The sequence below is a fragment of the Ricinus communis genome, chromosome 1 (genome assembly GCF_019578655.1).
Source record: "Ricinus communis isolate WT05 ecotype wild-type chromosome 1, ASM1957865v1, whole genome shotgun sequence".
Classification (NCBI taxonomy): Eukaryota; Viridiplantae; Streptophyta; class Magnoliopsida; order Malpighiales; family Euphorbiaceae; genus Ricinus; species Ricinus communis.
The window spans coordinates 16,990,542-17,011,403 of NC_063256.1; the positions used below are offsets into that span (position 1 = coordinate 16,990,542).

Sequence of the window (20,862 nt, forward strand, 5' to 3'; positions counted from 1 at the left end):
CCCATTTTATCTGGAAGAAAAGATTGACAATCCCTCTGTTCTTCATCTACTGCAAGCTCAATCCTCAGATGCGTCCGTTCAAGACAACTAATTTTTGTGACAGGAGGATCCAATAACATCATGTGTATACCTGACATCTTTACAGAATAGTGGGAAGTGAGAGCTGTAACAAACGTTCTCTCTGTTGCTTAGCTAAGGAAACAAAACAAAACAAAACAAAACCAAAAAAAAGAAAAAGAAAAATGCTCAATAATGATTTGATTTTAAATTGGGTAGGGTTTTCAAATTACTGAACCGGATCTAGAATTCCTTGCTTTTGCCCATTGGGAATCTCATGTTCCGTTAGGCAACAACCTGGACCCACCTGAGCTCGCTGTTAAAAAAATTGAATTTGGGTATGCTGTATGTTTTTTCTTTTAGGCATTCGAGTTTGAATCTTTAAAGGATTAGTTATTTTCAGTCGAATTTAGAAATAGAGGTAATTATTATTTATTTAATTCTGTTTAGTATATTAATTGTCTTTTATATTATATTGTATTTTTTATTTTTTTATAAAATTAACTATTATCTTCTTTGGTCCAAAATTAATGTAATTAAGAAATTAAAATAATAAATTTATATTTATCAAACTAGAGTAAAATATTTATTTTTAGTATCTAAAAAAGATATTAATAAAAGAAATATTTCTAACTAGAAATATGTATTTTCTCTTAATAATTTAAAATTAAATTATGTAGTAATTTAATAATGTTACTTTAAATATAAATATTTTTAAAATATTTATATTTTTAAGATTAAGTTGAATTAAAAATCAGAGTAAGTTAGAAAATAACAATTAAGCATTTTATTAGAGACTGAATTTCTGTTGTAAGATTAATTATTACTTCTATTACAATTAATATTCTCACTCTAGTTTGATAAAAAGAAATAATTTTGATTAAGTTTCATATTAAATAAAAATTTGAAGGTCAAATTATAATTTTATTTATTAATTTAATCTTTTGACTATATTAACTTTAAAGACATAATAATTAATTTTATTAAAATATAAAATAATTTTAGAGTAATAAAAGTTAATACAGAAACAACTCATATATTAGAATAAACATAAACAGATAAATAGTAATTATCTAATAAAAATATATTATTTTATCGAAACCAGTTTAACAAGTTTGGCCTCTCCAAAAAATTATATACGTTCAATTACAGAATAAATTTAGTAAAATTCAGCCTTAAGCCTGAAAATTTTAACCCTGACCAAGCCTAGCTGATCTGAAGAATAGATCTAAGTTACATATATCAAGGCAAGGCTGGTTCAATACCTTGGTGACATGGGTTAAAAGCAGTATATACAGATTCAATGTTTCCAATTTTTCAAGAAGAAATGGAAGAAATGCCAATAACCTGAAAGGATTATAGAAGAGATGTGTCAGTTTGTCCATTTCCTTAAGACTGCTATAGAAGACAGAATCAATAAAAGCCTGATTCAGCTGCTGGATTCTGAAATGAATTATTGAGGTGTGGCAAACCTAAAAAAGAGAAGATAATGTTGTAAAGCTGCATATCTACAAATGATGATTTATTTATTTTGGGTACTTGAAAACCTTTGAGAAAGATAAAAAATAAATAAAGAAAATATTGAAATAATGAGATCAATAAGTTGTGCATATAGATTGAAATAAGTAGAAAATTCATAGAACATTTGAATAAAAGATATCAAATGAAGGGCATAATTGATGCAGAAAAAAGTTTTAACAAATTTATGTATTACATCAAATACTTTTCTAAGGTTACTTTAATGGAGGTTAAAAATGTTACTTTGCTCGTAATAAAATTATATTATATATATTTATATATTACCTTGGATAAATTACTAACAATCTTAACAGCAAAGAAAAGAAAAAGAAAATGGAAGCCATTTTGTTTAATAATACAAAACTCAAACAAGAAAGTTTATTTTTTGAAATAGAATTTACAGCCATGAACAATCTCACAAGGTGAGAATACTAAAGAACAAGAAACAAAGAATATAACTTATTTTCACCCCTCAGGCACCAAGCTGAATAAACCTGAATAACAGAGGAATTCCGAGTAAAGAATCTTAAACCACAAAGACTATATCACAAAGCTATAATGGAACTGCATTCATAGTTCATGTCTCAGAATCTTGATCAGCGTCTACATTCTGCAGGAAGGCCTTGTGGGAAACGTTTCAAGTCACTGCAGTAATTATAAATCATGAAATATTTTTGAACCCATCTAAGTCTTCTTCTGCTAGGAGCATCAAGTTCATTGGTTTCCAAATCACTGTCAGAGAATGAATCGGAAGACTGAGAATAGACATTGGCATTGAAGTTTCTGTAATATGCTGTAAAGGGTGCTTTCGTCCAGTCAGTTTTCACCAATCCACCTCTTGTAGCCCAGTCATCAGCATTCCAGAGGCTAGAGTAAATCCTCATCGGCTGGTTCTTTGGGAATGGGACACCAATTGATTCAGCATTTTTGAACACCCTGATGGGAGTATTGTCAACCAAGAATCTGAAAACAGCAATATTATTTTCTAGTGTCAGCAACATTTCCTGAAGAGAAATAAAAAATGACTCTATCGGTCAAACCAGAAGCACAGATTTTTGCTTACATGATGTGCTGGGGCTTCCAGATGATGGAGTAAGTGTGGAAGTTTCTTGTGGGGTCAAACCAGAGGTAGAATTGCTGTTCCCTGTTTCCTTGGCCTCGAGTGAACACGTTGGTGTGCAAAATGTAAGGGTCACCACTTAGGTTTCCCAAGAACTCGAAGTCGATCTCATCATGTGTTGGCCCTTGAGAAGATAACTGCATGCCATACATAAAATTAGGTCTGTAATAAAACTGACCCTTCAAAACTATTTTTAAAGAATATTGTGTGAAGGTAACTAAAAACTTTGTAATAACGACGACCCGTAAATATAGAATAATTATAATATTTACACATAGCTTATTCTGTTTTAGAATGAAAGAGTAAAATGCTCAAGAGTATTTCCGACTTATCCAATCCTGCTGCCGTGGAATATAATACATCAAGAATAATTAAAATTTTATTAAACTCTTAATTCATTTGTCACATATAAAGTTGTGACCTATTTTATTTATACTGGCTCATGTAGACCAGGCCAATAAGTATTCCCGTGACTAAAAGAGGAAGCAAATTCTTCATCATCTAAAGTAGCTTTCAAATTTCATTCTAAGTTGAAAATGACTACTTTTATTGAACTGGATTGAATAAAAATGACAGTATTCACTAGTAAAAAGAAATTAGAAGAGTTGCTGAAAATGATTAATAAGCAAATTATAGTTAGATACTTACATAGTAGGCAGTGACAGTGCCAGCAGAGTTACCAGCCACAAGTTTAAGCTGCATATCAATCCTCCCAAACAAGTACTCTTTCTTGGACTGAAAGCCAGACCCAGAAACCTTGTCTAGTGACAAAGAAAGCATCTGGCCTCCATTGAATATCTTAGCTCTCCTATCACCCCATGTTATATCAAAATCCTCAAAGAAGTTACCAGCTGAGGAAACCATGAACAAAGAACCCATCACCAGAACAGCCATGCATAACGCATTACAAGGAACACCCATTTTTCTTTTCTTATATCAGATTGAAAGGAAAAGAGAGAGAGAGAGAAAGATAGTTGTGTATGAATGAATATTTGTGAGTGATGGTAGGGTTAACAGAGGAGAGGTATATATAATGTGTTAGATACAGAAAAGAAGAGCTTGCTTAAACAAAGAGAAGGAGAGAGAGAGAGGGACGCGTGAGCAATAACTGGAGGAGCTGAGGCCCAAAAGCTGTTGCCAGCTTAGCAAAATAATCAAAGCTGGAAGCTTTTGTTTGGACATTGAGTAAATTTCTTTTCCTTTTTCTTTATATTTCTTTTGTTTTTTAGCTTTTTGGGTAACTGGGTTTCAAGGATCGGAACTATATATGCATAATATACAATGATTGTGTGTTCCCATTGGTAGGGTCGTCTGGTTATGATGATTAGAGAAATTCTTGGTGGTGGATGACAACTGGGGTATGGTATGGAGGAATAAAGGTGACTGCAAATACAAATGGCTCTTCTTCCTAGTGTTATTGGAGTTTGGACCAACTTCTATATGCTATTTCTATGGTCATTTCTTTTCTTTTCTTTTCTTTTTTCCCATTTTGGATTTTGTTCATTATCTGATGAGTCTCAGCTATACTGCACAGTGACTTGTTCTGAAGGGTTACTACAAACATCCAATTGGTTTGGTTTTGTTCTTTTTCCTTTGCCGTGTACTTAACTCATCAACAGAAAGTTTATTCATGAAAATTACCCATGGTTTTAACCTATAGGTAAGTGACGATTTTTTTAGCGACGGATTAAAAATAAAATCTGATAAAAAATAAATTCCAAACTTTAGCGACAGTTGAAGTTCCACCGGTAAATTTAGCATCGTATTTTATGCTAAATTTGACGACAGTTTAAAAATGATTTTATAAAAAAGAAAAAAAAGTCGCTAATATTGACATAAATAAAAGATCGGAGATCCTCCCCTCAATGATTACTCCATCAGAATCCATAGAGTCACTCACTCCATCAGAAGAAGTCCTAAATTGGCAGACCTCTAATTTCATAGTTCAGAATTCTTATCTAAAGAAAAAAGAAAATCAGAGTAAAGCTCCTCTTCCTATGTAATCAAGAAATTACGTGACCAGCAAGAATTGTTCAAAAGGTTGTCTCAGCGAGATTTGATTGTTCAAAAGGCCTGTAACAAAAGTCACCTCAAGATTAAATGTAAGGCTTCAAATTGCTTCTGCTCCAGTCATGAGAGCTGTTCATTCTATGATTCTCATACTGTAAACTTAAGGCAGGAGAAATCAAATAGTCAAACTTTCAAGACTACTCTGATCACAAAGTAAAAAATCGGGTCTGCTCCAGTCACAAGAAGAAAATCTGACATCATTTCCAAAAATACCCACGCAGCAGAAGCAAAGAATGAGCTGTTTTGAGCCCAAAAGGCATGACTGTCCACTGATATTAGGCGTTTGGGATACAAAAGGCTGTTTTAGTCCTTTTAAATCATAGAAGAACAGATCGTGCAAACAAATAACTCATAGCCAATGGATTGAGAAGAAGAGGGAGCCTAAAGATGGCACAGAGGATGCACAGTCATATTTTGCTCCCACTAGAGCTTCATACCCTAGGTCAATACCGACAAATGGCACGGGACCTTGATTCACCTTTGATGATTTGCCTCCATCAAAATGGTAGAGGTAAGTGAACATTGTGAAAGAGAGGAAGATTGAACATACTCCTTAACAACAGAAGAGAAAGACATTCTGACAAATGTAATGCAGTACTATTTGTTTGCACGATCTGTTCTTCTATGATTTAAAAGGACTAACTCGGCTATAAGGATCCAAAAGAGCAGCTTTTTGTATCCCAAACGCCCAATATCAGTGGACAGTCATGTTCACAGACAATGACTTCAATGCTTCAGGATATCATGTCATCTATATTCTTCACAGGCCTTACCTTCAGCCCAAAAGGCATGACTGTCCACTAATATTGGACGTTTGGGATACAAAAGAATTTTTGTGATATCAGCCATCTCAGAGGTATTTGAGGAAGAATCATAAACCGACAACTAGCATGGGACCTTGGTTCACCTTTGATGATTTGCCTCCCACTGGAGCTTCATACCCAAGGTCAAAACTGACAACTGGTACGGGACCTTGGTTCACCTTTGATGATTTGCCTCCATCAAAATAGAGAGCTGTTTTGAGCCCAAAAAGCATGACTGTCCACTGATATTGGGCGTTTGGTCTACAAGATAGCTATTATGAATATTTTTTCTCATCTAGCAAAAATATATTATATATTGTCGCTAAAGTGTAAATAGTAATAGATAAATTAAGTCTTGGCAAATTGATTGAGCTTTTACAGATAGATAGAAACCATCATTAAAAAAAATTTAAAACAGTAAGATTTATGGATAGATGTAAAAATTTGTTAGTAATTGTAATTTTTTTTTTGAGATGAAATATAGATATTTAATTAATGAGAATAGATAAGTATATTTTGATATAAAATAAAAATAAACATTAAACATTAAGAAATATATGTAAAGAAATTTACTTCTAAATATCATCAATCGTATTGATAGAACAGTAGATTACAATTCCGTTGAAAGAACAGTCCATTCGATGATATTAAGCCATATATTAACTTTATAGATGTCCGTTAGCCTAATTATTTGAATATCAGATTTTATCTTCTTTTTTTTACCACTTTTATAGAGGTAGAACTCAATACTTTCATAATAATGAACCATAAAACTCTTATAAAAAAAATTTTAAAATTCTTATAATGGAAGACTATAAAACTTCTAAAGAAAAATATTAATATTTATTTATAAAACTACTTAATGATAAAGGAAAAGAAAAAAGATTACCGCCGATTTAAAAGTGATAGACAGTAGGTTAAAAAATGAAATTTTAATTAAAAAAAAAAGGAGAGAAGAGGTGGCTAAAAGGCTTTTTTTTTTTTTTTTTTTTTTCTGGTTTCAGTGTTGTTATGAATCGATGAAATATGAGGCTGTCAGTAATTGTAGTAATTGTAATATTGAAGGATGTTTTTTGAGATGAAATTAAATTAATTGTCTTACTAGTGAGCGGTGGACTCTAATTCATCATTTGAAATAAAATGAAATTAATGGATTTAATCATGATTATTAGTATAAAAAGGAATTAATATAATAATAGTGGATGCCACAAATTGTCAGGTGACCAGGCCATAGATGCATTAGATGGGTGAATGTGCTAATTGACTCCCAGTTATGTAGATGATCCATTCGTCATGGCTAGTGTTAAAAGCATTCTATCCAATTAATCAAGCTTTAAAAAGAAAACTAAATTGTCATGTCTTTTCTCTAATATTATTGTTCAGTACATGTGAGCTTCACGTGTTAACATTAAACAGTTAATCATAAAATAATATAATGATCGATCCGGCCACAGAACGCACTATTTCTATCTAAATATAATGGTATAGGTTTAGAATTATTTAAAGTAATAATATTCTTATTTTGACTAGCAGCTAAGTGAAACATATTAGCTATATATGTTTAAATAAAAATATATTATATATAATATATATATAAGAAAATAAAAAAATTAAAAATTAAAAGATACAGATATACCTGAAATCCAATTCAAACAGTAAGAATATTTTATTTTTAGAAGTAAAATTATTTGAATTTGAATTCTTATCGATATATTATTTGAGTTTTTATTTTTATAACGAGTGTAAGAGATTAACTATATTTATAATAATAGAGTTAAAAATTTAATATAAAAAGTTTCATTAAATTTAAAATTGTGAATAAAATAATATTTAAATTGGAGGGTCATGGCCTCCCTCCCTCTCTGAGCAGATTTTGCTCCAAAAGGAAATAGAGGGAATGCATCTTATCCAATTCAATACCTAAAATTTTAGGTGAGAAAGCATGCAAAAGGGAATTTCTAGCTGTTTCATTTGTTTGGATTTGAATCGTGGCAAGTTAAATTCCATTGATTTAGGGCACGGGATTTCCCTCAAAACGGCAAACATATTTGTTTTCAGTAATGAAAGTCACGAGACTAAGAACGTTCGGTGGTTAACATACTTAAATATGCCTTTTTTGACCGTTGCCTCCATTTTTTTTCTTTTATTACTCTTCTTATATTTCTGTCGATTTTCCATTTTGGTCCCCTTCTATTATTTTTAAGAGATAAATATAAATATTTACATATATTTTTCACATAAAAGGGTGTGATTTTTTTTTCTCTAAAATACAATTTTGTTTTTTTAAGAAAAAAAACTTATATAATATGGATAATTTTTATTATGGCAGTAAATTTTATTATTTATTTTCACTCCTATTATATGAGTTTTTTTAAATATTAAAAAAAACATATTAAACTATAAATATTTTTTTTTAATTTGAAATAACCATATAGTTTATGAAAATCTGACAGAATTTAATTGGTGGTTCCCTATTTTTTTTAATATGGACATAAACTAAAGCCAGCAAAATGTTATCTACTTCATGAATTATTACCATGCATGTTAGTTGGCTTAATTTCACATGTAAGTGATCCACTATAATTATTAGTAAGTTTTAATATGACTAGTTAATTTGTGCAAATGTATATTCTGACATCATGTCTCTAAAAGGGAGGACATTTTCATTTTACTCCCTCTTTTGGTAGAGTTTCTCAATCTCCTCCCTCTCCATTATCTTTTATTTATTTTCCCTCATTTTAAAATGGTAGGCATTTCTCTCTCTTCTTTCCATCCTCATTATTTCATCTGACTTCTTCGTTTTCTCTCTCATGTATCATCTGGGAACCCTAATCTCTGCCCTCTTCAATGGTATTAAATGATATCCAAATGGCTCAAACACCAGTTGAGTATATATATATATATATAATCAACCCTCAACATCACTAAGGATTTTATAGATAGAAGCAAGTATCCAATGGATGGAGACTGTTATTATTTCTCTAAATAGATGCTTTTAAATAAAGTAAAAAAATATATATTGTGATTTTATCATTTGACAATTTAAGATGTAGAATCTTTTTTAAATAAAAAGAGATATGTGGTTAAAAATTATAATAAAAAGAAGTATTTTACTATTAAAAAGTATCGATTGGCAATAATTTAGTTATTTTTATTTCGATCAACCGTCATTATTATATTTTTGGTGTATTGATAATATGAATTTAGAGTTTAATAACTCAAAACATCATTGTTTAACCGTTAAATAGATCTTATTATATCAATAGCTTCTTAAACTGTGATTTAACAGTTAAATAATGAAATAAGAAGTTATTAAACTCAAAACTCATGTTATCAAACACGGCAAACTTAATAATTATAGCTGATCGGAGTGAAGGTGGCTGAATTCTTATAAATCTAGACTTTTTAATGGTGAGATATTTCTTTTGTCATAATCTGTAACCACATCCTTTTTTTTGTCTAAAAAAAAATTATATATTAAAAATTATAAAATAGTAAAACCAGATGATACTTTTTATATCTATCCCTAAAACAAATCGTCTAATATTTGAATTAGATCAAGTAAAAGAACCGATTCAGACTATATTGATTCATGAAACAACCTAGAACACAAAAAAAGAAGAAGAGATTGTTAGTTTAATATATAAATTAAAGAAGTAAAAAATTAGTTAGTTTAATTTTTTATAATTATGATGTACAATTTTTAAATTAAAATTTAAGTTTTACACAGTTCAAAGCAAGAATAATTTGTCTATAAAACTCTAATGAATGGATACAGATTCGCCTCTATAAAAGCATCAATTAACGGTTCTTCTTTTGAACGAACCGTGAACCGGCAACTTATAGTCGGTTCAGACCCTTAGTCAGTGCACTTTGAATAAAGCTATACAAAGATTTCTCCACCTTTGAGCAAAGCCATCTATACATTTGCTGTTAGGCAAGTTGCACAAATTCCTCTAACTTATATCAATATTACTTTTTTCAAGAAAATAAACTAAAACCCTCTTCAAATTACATTTTGTCAATGAATTAGTCCATTAAGCTGTTAGGCTATTTTTGATAGAATGGATTACATTACATACTTCATTATTTTATTTGTTAATAATTTTTTAATAATATAATAATAAATATATCATGTAATCAATAATTTCTAATTTGATGTAATGTTTAATATACAAAAAAATTTATGTAACCTTACAATGTATTTATATTTCTTTTATTTTTTATTTTTTTGTCAATATAAGTTAAACACTTTCAACCACCACTGGCTACTAATCATCCAGTGACTAGTGACCGAATTCGGAAGACTGATGATCGGATTCCGGCAAGCAGTGATATTTTAAAAATAATAATAATAATCTTAATTTTTTTTGAAAATTTGTTTTAATATTTTATTTCTATACCAACTATTATAAATAAAATAAATATTAAAATAAAAATTACAATCATATTATATTATATTATATATAATTTCTTTTGTAACTAACTATGGTAATAGAATGATGAATATATTATATTGTATTACTTCTTTGACTCTATTATTTTGTTGATTATATTACATCTATCACGCTCCACCAGACATAGTTATATGCATATGTAAATTACTAGAATTCTTGGACATTTTCCAATATCAACTATCAAATCCTTTCTGTTTTGCAAAATTTAATTATCCGGTCCTCAAAATTCAAGTTTTTTAACAACTTGGTCCTTCCATAGAATTTTGACAAAGATTTCTTGACCAAAAGTATGTGATTTGGTGCATGGTTAAAAAGTGGAATTTATTGATTTCTAAAAGTTACTTTTGGAGCCCAAATTTATTTGTAGATTAAAATATTTATAAAGCCAAAAATTAATTGAACCAGTCTGTGGATTTCCACTATGCATTTTTCTTCAATTACATTAAACTGCCATTGTTGCCAGTTTATGGCTTTTAAAGTTTTCAATCTTTTTACATATTTTAATTAGTTGCCATTTTAACCCCTTTTAAAAATCAACTTGTTAACCCACTTTTAACTTCTCTGGCTCGACCGTTGGTTGTTTAAAAATAGTGGTGAAAGATAACATGCTTCAATTTATGACATTGTGATGCCTTTCAAATGCTTTCCACCTAAAGTAGCATATGAAAAAACAGTAAAGGCCAAAAGAAAAAGGTTACAGCAGTTTGTAAATTCCACATATATGAGTTAAAACTGTAATTTTCCCCAATCCTAAGAAGCATATTTATTCTAGACCTTATGAAAATCTATACTACAAAATCAGCTCTAATATTTTATTGGAATGTTACCTTTATGAGTTTGAAAATAGTTGTTTGCCGATCATGTCCAAGTATCATGTAGAGTCTTTTTGAGTTACAGATAAAGGGAGGAGAATTTGAACTTAAAACCTTGCTCAAGTTGATATATGCATTACCACTAGGCTAAACCTATGAGTTCAAGTATCATATAGAGTCTTAATTTCTTAATTTTATATTTAATTAATTTATGATTTTTTAGTTTGATATTTTTGTTATTTCTGAAAAAAAAGAAGAAAATCAGTAGCTTGATATCGAATAAGCGAATCCAATGCGGAAAATACTGCAATTAAAGAGTGACTTCGATGCCGGTTAATTATTTTTTCTTCCATTATTTTTCATGTATTTTCTATAAAAAAAAGAAAAAGAAATATCAAACTCCATTTTATTCTCTTTTGCATTGTCCCTCTCAGTCATAGAGAGGAAAAGGTAATAAAAGTTAGTTATTTTTAGACCTCAAATAAATTCTCACCTAAAGTGGCATGTGAAAGAATAGTAAAGGCTAAAAGAGAAAGGTTGAAGGGATAAGAGTGAAAATGATGGTGCTTCTTTAGTATTGATTTCGATATGTACTTTTTTTTTTTAAATTTCTTTTATCCAAAAACAAAATATGAAAATTGCATGTCCACAAATTAATTGCTTTTAATTTATGGGTTTATTTGCAAACACCCAATTGATAAAGGAATATGATAATCTTGTCCAAGTAGTTAAAAAGGTTGAACCAATCTAAAGATTTAACTCAAGAATTGGTTCCTTTGTACCCTACCAGTATACCAACAGCTAAAGACAAGACAGTGTTTGGTTCTGCCAATATTGGCTAACTTTCCATAGAAAATGGTGGTTGTGGAAGAATTGTTTATTTGGGCATTTGCCTTTAGTTTAGTGTAACCTTCTCAAGGTTCATTTAATATTTCTCCTACCCTAATGTCCATTCATACTGGTATTTAAGTAATATACCAATTTAATGAAGCCTATTTAGTCATAGTATTTTTAAGCATACAAATTCGTGTAGCATTTAATTTCTTGCTACTAATTTAATATTCATGCTCAAAAGATTAGTACCGATATTTGTTGCTAACAAAGGCTGAAAATCATATTAATCATATGTTTACCTAATACCTACAGACACATACATAAGTTATGCTAAGACAACCCACTTCGATGTCCTTTCTTCAAATATTTTAGGTATGTTTATTATTATTATTATTATTATTATTATGTCAATAGAATAATGGTAAGCTTTGTTGCAGAATTATTTAATAAAGCATAAGAAGTTACCCTACATCTAATCATAACAAAGATAGATAATTGCCCAAAGCCGAAATCATGACATAAAGCAACCACACTTTAAACGTTTAAACAAAATGAGGAAAAAGAAATAAAGGATTTTTTATGCTTCTGAATTTATAAGGGTTAGGGAAATAAATAAAGAAATAAATAATTATATAACACAAAAAACAAACTTTTCTTTTTATTTATAAAAAATATATTAAATCCTTTCTACGGCTTTTCTTTTTATAGTCGCCGTAATAATAAAAATTATTTCAGCTTTTTAAAAGTAATTCATTTTACCACTTAAAGTAAATTTTAAACACTTTAAATTAATTTAAAAAATATATAATTTTTAATAATAGTTGTGTAATGATTAAATGGCAATCTTAAATTAGCCTAATATATAAATTTATTTCGTTTCTTTTTTCTTTAAAAATTAAAAAATGAAACCATATATTTTGAATTTCTATAATAACCCTTTTATGCACCCTTCAATTTAGATTTTAAAACACAATTAAATATTTTTAAGCATTTCCTGCACAACTTATTTATTTTACTGTCCTATTATTTTATCTTTTTTCTGTTCCTCTTTTTTTTTTTTTTGAAATATTTTGGATTAATGACTTAAAATCCTGAAGAGGTATTTAAGTTTACAATAAAAAGATGCTGAGATGTAGGATTAAGTTCAAACAGAAATTCTCATAGCACTAGATTTTTTTTCCTAAAATTATAGAGATATTTATATTAAGGAATCATCTACTGTACCATAGGTCTACGGTACCATATAAACCTATAAATATTGATATTATTTTAATTTTAATAATTTATTAATCTAATTAAATACTAGATTGGTCATTTTATGTATAGTACTTAATTATTGATCAATTATAAATATATTATTTTTATTTATTAAAATTACTTATCTGTTTTTAAAATTTAATTAGTGGTACTTGATAATTATAAAATTCAACTATAAAATTTTGATTCATATAAATAATTAAGATTATATACAAATTCATTAACAATCTATATTAGTAGAATAACATATAACATAAATAAATTATTTAAAATAATATTAATTAAATAATTTATAATTAAAAAATAAACTTATAATGGTAAGGTGTTATAATAGTACTCTAACAAAAACTTATATTAAGATATTTAAAATAGGAAGAAGCAAATAGCAAGAATAGAATTTTGTTGTTTACCTTGACAGTAAATAGTTTTCTTCTAATCATTTCACTATTTTTTTCTTAATGAAAGAGAAAAAGTAAGTTAACTGAAATTTGGTGAATTCTAAGGTGCCATAGTTCATAGTAATTTAATCTTTCTAATAATTTTATTATGTATTTAGTTAATAAATTCTTTTATAGAATTTATACTAGATTTACATAAAAGGTTTTCTTCGAACAATTTATATAAAAATAATTTTAGTATGTAAAATTTATAAAATTTTATATAAAATTAAATATAATTTTTTTATATAAATATTTTTCAAATTTTATGAATTTTTATTGACTACATAGATAAAAGCATTAAAAAAGAATTATATCATTATAAATTACGACACCATAAAAGTGACTCTAAATTTTATTCATAAAATAGTAGGAAGAATAATTAGCTCATTTCAACTCACCTGCATAGCTTATGATGATGTTTATGCCCTTTTCTCTTAATTTGAACTAAGTGTTAATGAACAGGATTCATGGCCTATTATATTATTAGTAAGTTAAAAAATGGTTGAAGTATGGTTTTAAAGTCTAATGGTAGTTTGAGTAAATGTTTGGTTTCCTAGTTTGAGTAAAAGAAATATTCCCCAATTGCAAGAAGATTACTTCTTTTTTGTTAATGTTGTGTGGAAGTCCTATTATAGAGTTATTTCTAATTGGATATGGATTCTTAAAATAGGGTATTAACTCATAAATAGAAAAAATATAATTAGGAGATGATATTTGAGTTAAGGTTTAAGCCAAGATTGATGGGTTATTCCTAGTGTAGCAATTGTGATATAAGTAGTTGTGTGGTTTGATGTTGTTGTTGATGTAGTGAGTAGCTTAGTTATGTTTAGAGGGAAATAAGAGGACAAACTATTCTCTTTACTAGTATATATAATTGAAAGATTATTTTCAAGAAAGAAATAAGTTATAAACAAAAGCAACTGAAAATTGAAGTTTTATATATATATTAAAATTCTTTTGACATGTGTGTTTATATTTTGACACATAAAATTTTCAGTCTGAAATGTATATTTTTTTTTAACACGTGTGATTCAAAATTATGTGTAGTTTTATAATTATTTTTGTTCATTTATTAATTAATAAGTTACATTCCTAATTAAACAGTATTCTAATTCTAAAAATTAACATATGAATTATATTTTAATATTATATCAATAATTTTAATTTTATTTTAAGAAATAGTATATTAATTATATTTTAATATTATATTAATCAATAAATTAGTTTTCCAATTAGATGATGATTTTAATTCTGAAAAGAATTTTAACTTATTTTTTAATACTATATTCACTAATAAATTAGTTTCATATTATAAAATAATTTCTAATATTAAAAATAAAAATATGAAATATATTGATAGTATTAATTTATATAGTGTTAAAATCAATTAACAAATATTATTAAAATAATTTTTATATTATTGTATTAATATAATTTTAAGAATATTAAAAAATTTAAGAAGTATAATTAAAAATAATTAATCTTTTATTATTTTCAAAATATTATAAATAAATATTAAATATCAAAATTTTATTAAATTTTATTTATAAATTAAATTTATAATCAAAATAACAATAATAATTTCACAATAAATAACTAATAATTTCTTAATTCAAGTTAAGGTTATTTCCTATGTTATGTGGAAATCCTATTATAAAGTTATTTCTAGTTGGATGTGGATTCTAATAATAAGGAACCAATTATAGTGTAGCAGTGTGGTTGATGTTGACTGTGTACCATTCGGTTCTTCTAATAGTCTATTTTTTAAATTAAAAATTAAAAATTGACTAACTAATTATTTTATTTAAAATTAGAAATTAAAACCGAATCAATTAATTCAATTTAATTAATTAATTAATTAATTTAATTCTAATCAATTTTTCACTTAGGATTTGTTTGCACTAATAAAAACATGCAATTAAAAGAATAATTACTAACCCATATTTTATCCTTTATTTTCCTACTTCATTGAACTCATACTAAATAAAAAGAAGAAGAAGAAGAATTATATCCTTGGCCTTATCCATCCAAAACAAAATAGTAATGTGAATAGGGGGAAACAAGCTTTTTAGTCCAACAGTTAATGCAATGCCTAAAACAGACCAAATTCAATGAAAGCAATGGACACATATCATTTCCACAGTTCCATGTTCAACCCTGGAATTTCTACCATAATGTTTTCTTTTTCTTACAATAAAAAATTAATTATTTTGTGATATTATTATATCAAATATACCTTTTTAATCTAATTATTTTTCTTCACTCTAAGAAGCAAAGTTTATTTAATAATTTGGGTGTTACATCCACTTGCCAGCTAGAAAAGCATTAATGCTAGTATGTAATTATTATTATTTAGCTATGATTAATGGAGAGCATCAATGGTGTGTATTATTCAATAATTAGAACTAATTACTCATTATTAATTATATAATATTTTGTATAGTATATGTTTTTGGAAGTGAAGTGACTCCACTGTGGGATCTCTTTCGGCCCGGTTGCTATGGCTACTTTTTGACACTCCTCTGCCGTCTTGTTTACTTGGGTATGGACTGTCTTTTTTATTTCCTTTAATTAATAAGATTATCACACGTGTTTATTAATATTTTATACTTTAAAATTAAATAATTGAAAAATATTTAATTATTTAAAATAATATATAAAATAAAATAGATAATGAAGAACAAAAGCTAATGGACCAAATGCTTTAGTGGAAATTTATTTGACACTATAAAAATATAGATCGATGATCAAGTCTATTAAAATTGCGTGTAATAAAGAAAAACGTTCGATTTTTAAAAAGAACTAATTCTTTTTTTTATCTTAAATAGTATTTTTAGAGAAATGTTGATAAATTGATATTCTTTTGATAAAGATATTTGCAAAAAAGTTTACAAATTTAATAAAAGTTTAGCAATCTTAAGTAGACTTATAGGGTGTGATTTTAATTAGCAATTGACATTACATATAATTTGAATCTCATAAAGCAAATGTATTCATAAGAACATATTCTTACTTTAGAATACTGAATGATGGCTAAGGAACTCTACCAACCCAACCAAACAAGTCTATAAAAAAAAGATGTGTATGTATATAAATACTAAAAAAAGAGATTTGGGAATACATTATGAAAGATATGTAGGAGCTACTCAATTAAATAAGTTGTGTAATAAGGACAACAAAAATCAGACCCACTCTATAAAATTCTTTTGGTCTCTATCTATTTATATTATAATGACTTCTTTTTTTTTTTTTCATAAGAAACACTATTTTTATATATTAATGTTGATATGGTGAACAAATGATGGATGACCATTTTATGTGCCAAAGAATATTAATTAACTACAGTATTTTCACCTAGTGCCAGCTTGCTAGTAGTTTCTAGTTGTTTGGCATACTGATTAGTAATTATTATGATTATGATAACAAAAAAATAATAATTACTTTAATTATATAATTTCTCTTAAATAAAAAAAATAATGGATACATTGTAATTTTTAAATTAGATTTTTTATACAATTTAATAAATATTATCACAAAATCAATTTGGAGATGACTGGAAATTCTTCTTCTTTTCCCCTTTTGTATTCAGTCTCAATGCCAACCATATATACAGACCAAGGAAGAATCTAGAAAATATTAACTTAAGATCCATGCCTTAAAGACAGCTTCCTATATTAGATTATACTACAGCTAATTACAATACCTTACCAAAAATAAATAAGGCAACATATATGCTAAATATATATACTACTGATATGCTAAAAATATTCTGTTGATACGCTATTACCCCTCCTAAGTTGGAGCATGTGGATTGCAGATGCCCAACTTGTGAAGAAATTGATCAAAATGCTGTGTAAAGATGTCAGCTAACTGAACATGAGTAGAAACATAACTAGGAGCGATGGACAAGTTCATCACGAAGAAAATGACAATCAAGTTCAATGTGTTTGGTACATTCATGAAACACGGGGTTAGCACAAATGTGTAAAGCAGCCTGGCTATCACAATAAAGCTTCATAGGATGAGAATGAGCAACACCTAGACATAACAATAGGACCTTTAACCATTTGAGCTCACAAACAGTAGTGGCGATAGATCGATATTCTGCCTCTACTGACGAACGAGACACAATATGTTGTTTCTTTGTCTTCCATGAGATGGGAGAACTGCCAAGTAAAATGACCAACCAGTAAGGGATCTACGAGTCAAAGGGCAACCTGCCCAATCAAAGTCACACCAGGCATAAAGTTGCAGGTCACAATCAGCACGTAACAGAATGCCTTGGCCTGGATTTTCTTTCAAATAACGTACCACACATAGTGCCGCATCCCAATGCTCATGCATTGGTTGATGCATAAGTTGTGCAAGCATATGGACACTATAAGAAAGCTCAGATCTGGTAACAGAGAGATAAATCAAACGCCCCACTAACCGACGATACCGCTCTGGATCAGAAAGAGGTTTACCATCAGCCAAAGGAAGATTATGATTTTGATCTGATGGAAAGCCAACTGGTTTTGCACCCAACATACCTACTTCAGATATTATATCCAGAGCATATTTTCATTGAAATAGAAAAATACCCGTGTTATTTCGTGCCACCTCAATGCCCAAAAAATATTTTAAAACACCAAGATCCTTCATATGGAAACATTTACTCAAATAAGTTTTGAAGTTCTGAATTGCAGTACCATCATTACCCGAAATGATAAGATCATCCATATATACTAACACATGAAGTTTCAAGCTGTCACGCTGTAAAGTAAATAGAGAATAATCTGAATATGATTGTTGAAAATCATACCGTTTCAAAGCACCAGTCAGCTTGGCAAACCAACAATGGGGAGCTTGTCTTAGTCCATACAACGATTTTCGGAGTCGACAAACTTTGCCATGTGCTTCAGACTGAAATCCAAGAGGCACCTTCATATAGACCTCATCCTCAAGGTCACCATGTAAAAATGCATTGTGAAGATCCATCTGATGCAGTTCCCAATTCCTAGCTGCTACAACTGCAAGAAAAGTACGAACAGACACCATTTTTGCGACTGGTGCAAAAGTTTCAGTATAGTCCAATCCTTCAACTTGATTATTCCCCAAAATCACTAGGCGAGCTTTAAATCTCTCAATCGTCCCATCAGCATTATACTTGATTTTATAAATCCATTTACATCTAATAGCTTTCTTCCCAGGAGGCAGTGATTCTAAGGTCCATGTGCCATTATTTTCCAGTGCATGTATTTCATTTTGCATGGCATTTCGCCATCTTTCATCTTTCATAGCCTCAGCAAAGGTTTGAGGTTCAGTTCCTGCAGTAATAGCTGCCAAAAAATTTTGATGTTGGGAAGAAATTTATCACAGTCTACATAGTGAGCCAGAGGATATGGCGTACCTGAGGATTACAATTGGGAAGATGAACTCTGAGAGGGGCTCAATTTATAAATAGTATTGGTGACAAAATCTTGCAAGCGGGTTGATGGCATTTTTATCCGATGTCCACGACCCAATGACTCATCATGCAGAATAACATTACTGCCCCCCTCACGCATTATTCTCAGAGTTACCAATTTCTACAACTGCTCCAGTTGCAACATCCCCATCCAATCTTGATTATTCATCTTTTGAAAACTCACAACTTGGTTGTATCCCATTCATATCTCCATCAGCTTCCTCGCCACACTAATCTTCAAACTGATGAGACCTTTCATTGAATTTTGTCAAATAAGGAAACTCATTCTCACAAAACATTACATCTCATGAGACTAAGAAAACTTTAGATTATGAGTCATAAACTCTCTAGCCTTTCTTTCCATAAGGATAGCCAACAAAGATACATTTACGACTCAGAGTAGCAAATTTATCCCCTTTATGCTCTTGATTATGCACATAACACAAGCATCCAAACACACGCAAGTGTGCAAATAACAACGGCTTACTATACAAAATTTCAAACGGTGTTTTTCCATTCAGAACAAATGATGGCGTTCGATTAATCAAATATCCAGCGGCTAAAATGCATTCCCCCCCAAAGTTCTATAGGGAGATTAGCTTGAAACCGTAATGCTCGAGCTACATTGAGAATATGCCTATGCTTCCGCTCTACCCGTCCATTCCGTTGCGGAGTTCCTGTATAAGATGTTTGATGCACAATACCATGTTCATGAAAATAATGAGTCATGCATGTGAATTCTGTAACATTATCACTGCGAAAAATTTTCACTTGTTTGTGAAACTGACACTCTACTAGAGCAAACAGTTGACGTAATTTCACTACCACCTCTTTCTTATCTATTAATAAAAAAATCCATGTTGCTCGCGAATAATCTTCAACAATAGTTAAGAAATATCTAGCTCCATAAAAAGAAGGGGTTCGATATGGCCCCCACAAATCACAATGAATCAATTGAAATATTTCAAGAGTTTTATCATTGCTAACAGGAAAACTATCTGTTGATTGTTTTGCTTTCAAGCACACATCACAAGCTTTATTACTAGCACTACTATAATAAACTTGAGGTATCAGCTCTATGACTTTAAAGGAAGGATGTCCCAACCGCTTGTGCCATAAATCAGGTGAGTTGTTTCTGCCAGTCTTCATAGCTGCTGCAGTCACCTTTGCCCGAAGAAAATAGAGCCCCTCGTGTTGCTCACCCGCACCAATCACCATCCTCGAAGTGCGGTCCTATATAATGCAAAATTTATCAATGAATTGAGCCACACAATTTGAATCATAAAGCAGTTGTGATACAGAAATCAAACTGCATAACAAGCTTGGCACATAAACAACATTATTTAATTTAAGTCTGTTGTTAAGCACAACTGTTCCCTCCTTTGTAGCAGAAGTTTGCTTCCCATTTGGAAGTCCTACAGGACATTTCGCCACATCTCAAACATCTTGCAAACATTCCAAGCAACCTGTCATATGATGAGAAGCACCTGAGTCAACTATCCATTGTGTGTACAAATAATTACCAGTCAATTTTTCATTTGATTCAATCTTTACAGCATTAAAAAGTTTCCTCAATGATTCCTACTGATCACTACTGAGTCCAGCAACAGTTGTCTTATCCAAGTCTAAAACTCCAACATTGCCCACTGCTTCTAATGTTGCGGCTTGCACTGCATTTGCCTTTACTCCTCCACGGCCTCTATTCCCAAAATTCGAAGAGAATTGCCCTCCTTTATTTCGTCAAGCTCCTCGTCCAGCCCCTTTAGGACGATTTCCCCATCACTCAGGATATCCAATCAGTTTAAAATAACTATCAGATTCATGACCTGAGTGATTGCAGTTGCTACATGTCACATTCTTGTATTTTCCCTCACCTCGCCCTCAAGGTTTTGATCCAGCCTGTATTACAAAGATCATAACTTTACCACGTTCTTCTTTCCCTCGAGCAATGGTTCTAACACGTTCCGCTTGCACTAAGATTGAATAAACTCTATTCAAACTTGGCAAAGGATCTTTTGCCAGTATATTAGATCTCACGGTTTCAT

General features: G+C 29.5%; 1 protein-coding gene across 1 annotated transcript; it reads right to left on the reverse strand.

Annotated features, from left to right (window-relative positions):
- Positions 1–1,918: 1,918 nt before the first annotated feature.
- On the reverse strand, positions 1,919–3,762 carry LOC8280964 (xyloglucan endotransglucosylase/hydrolase 2). The gene is made up of 3 exons (XM_002518586.4): positions 3,344–3,762; positions 2,639–2,832; positions 1,919–2,538 (listed from the first exon to the last, which is right to left on the reverse strand). Exons 1-3 carry the CDS (start codon positions 3,614–3,616, stop codon positions 2,172–2,174), a joined length of 834 nt encoding a protein of 277 aa, XP_002518632.2. The 5' UTR covers positions 3,617–3,762; the 3' UTR covers positions 1,919–2,171.
- Positions 3,763–20,862: the final 17,100 nt, after the last annotated feature.

Coding starts and splice junctions, on each gene's coding strand:
- LOC8280964 (XM_002518586.4), bottom strand. CDS start 3,616: ATGGGTGTTCCTTGTAATGCGTTATGCATGGCTGTTCTGGTGATGGGT. Junction 2,833..3,343: donor GCACTGTCACTGCCTACTAT/GTAAGTATCTAA, acceptor TATGGCATGCAG/TTATCTTCTCAAGGGCCAAC. Junction 2,539..2,638: donor TGGAAGCCCCAGCACATCAT/GTAAGCAAAAAT, acceptor TGCTGTTTTCAG/ATTCTTGGTTGACAATACTC.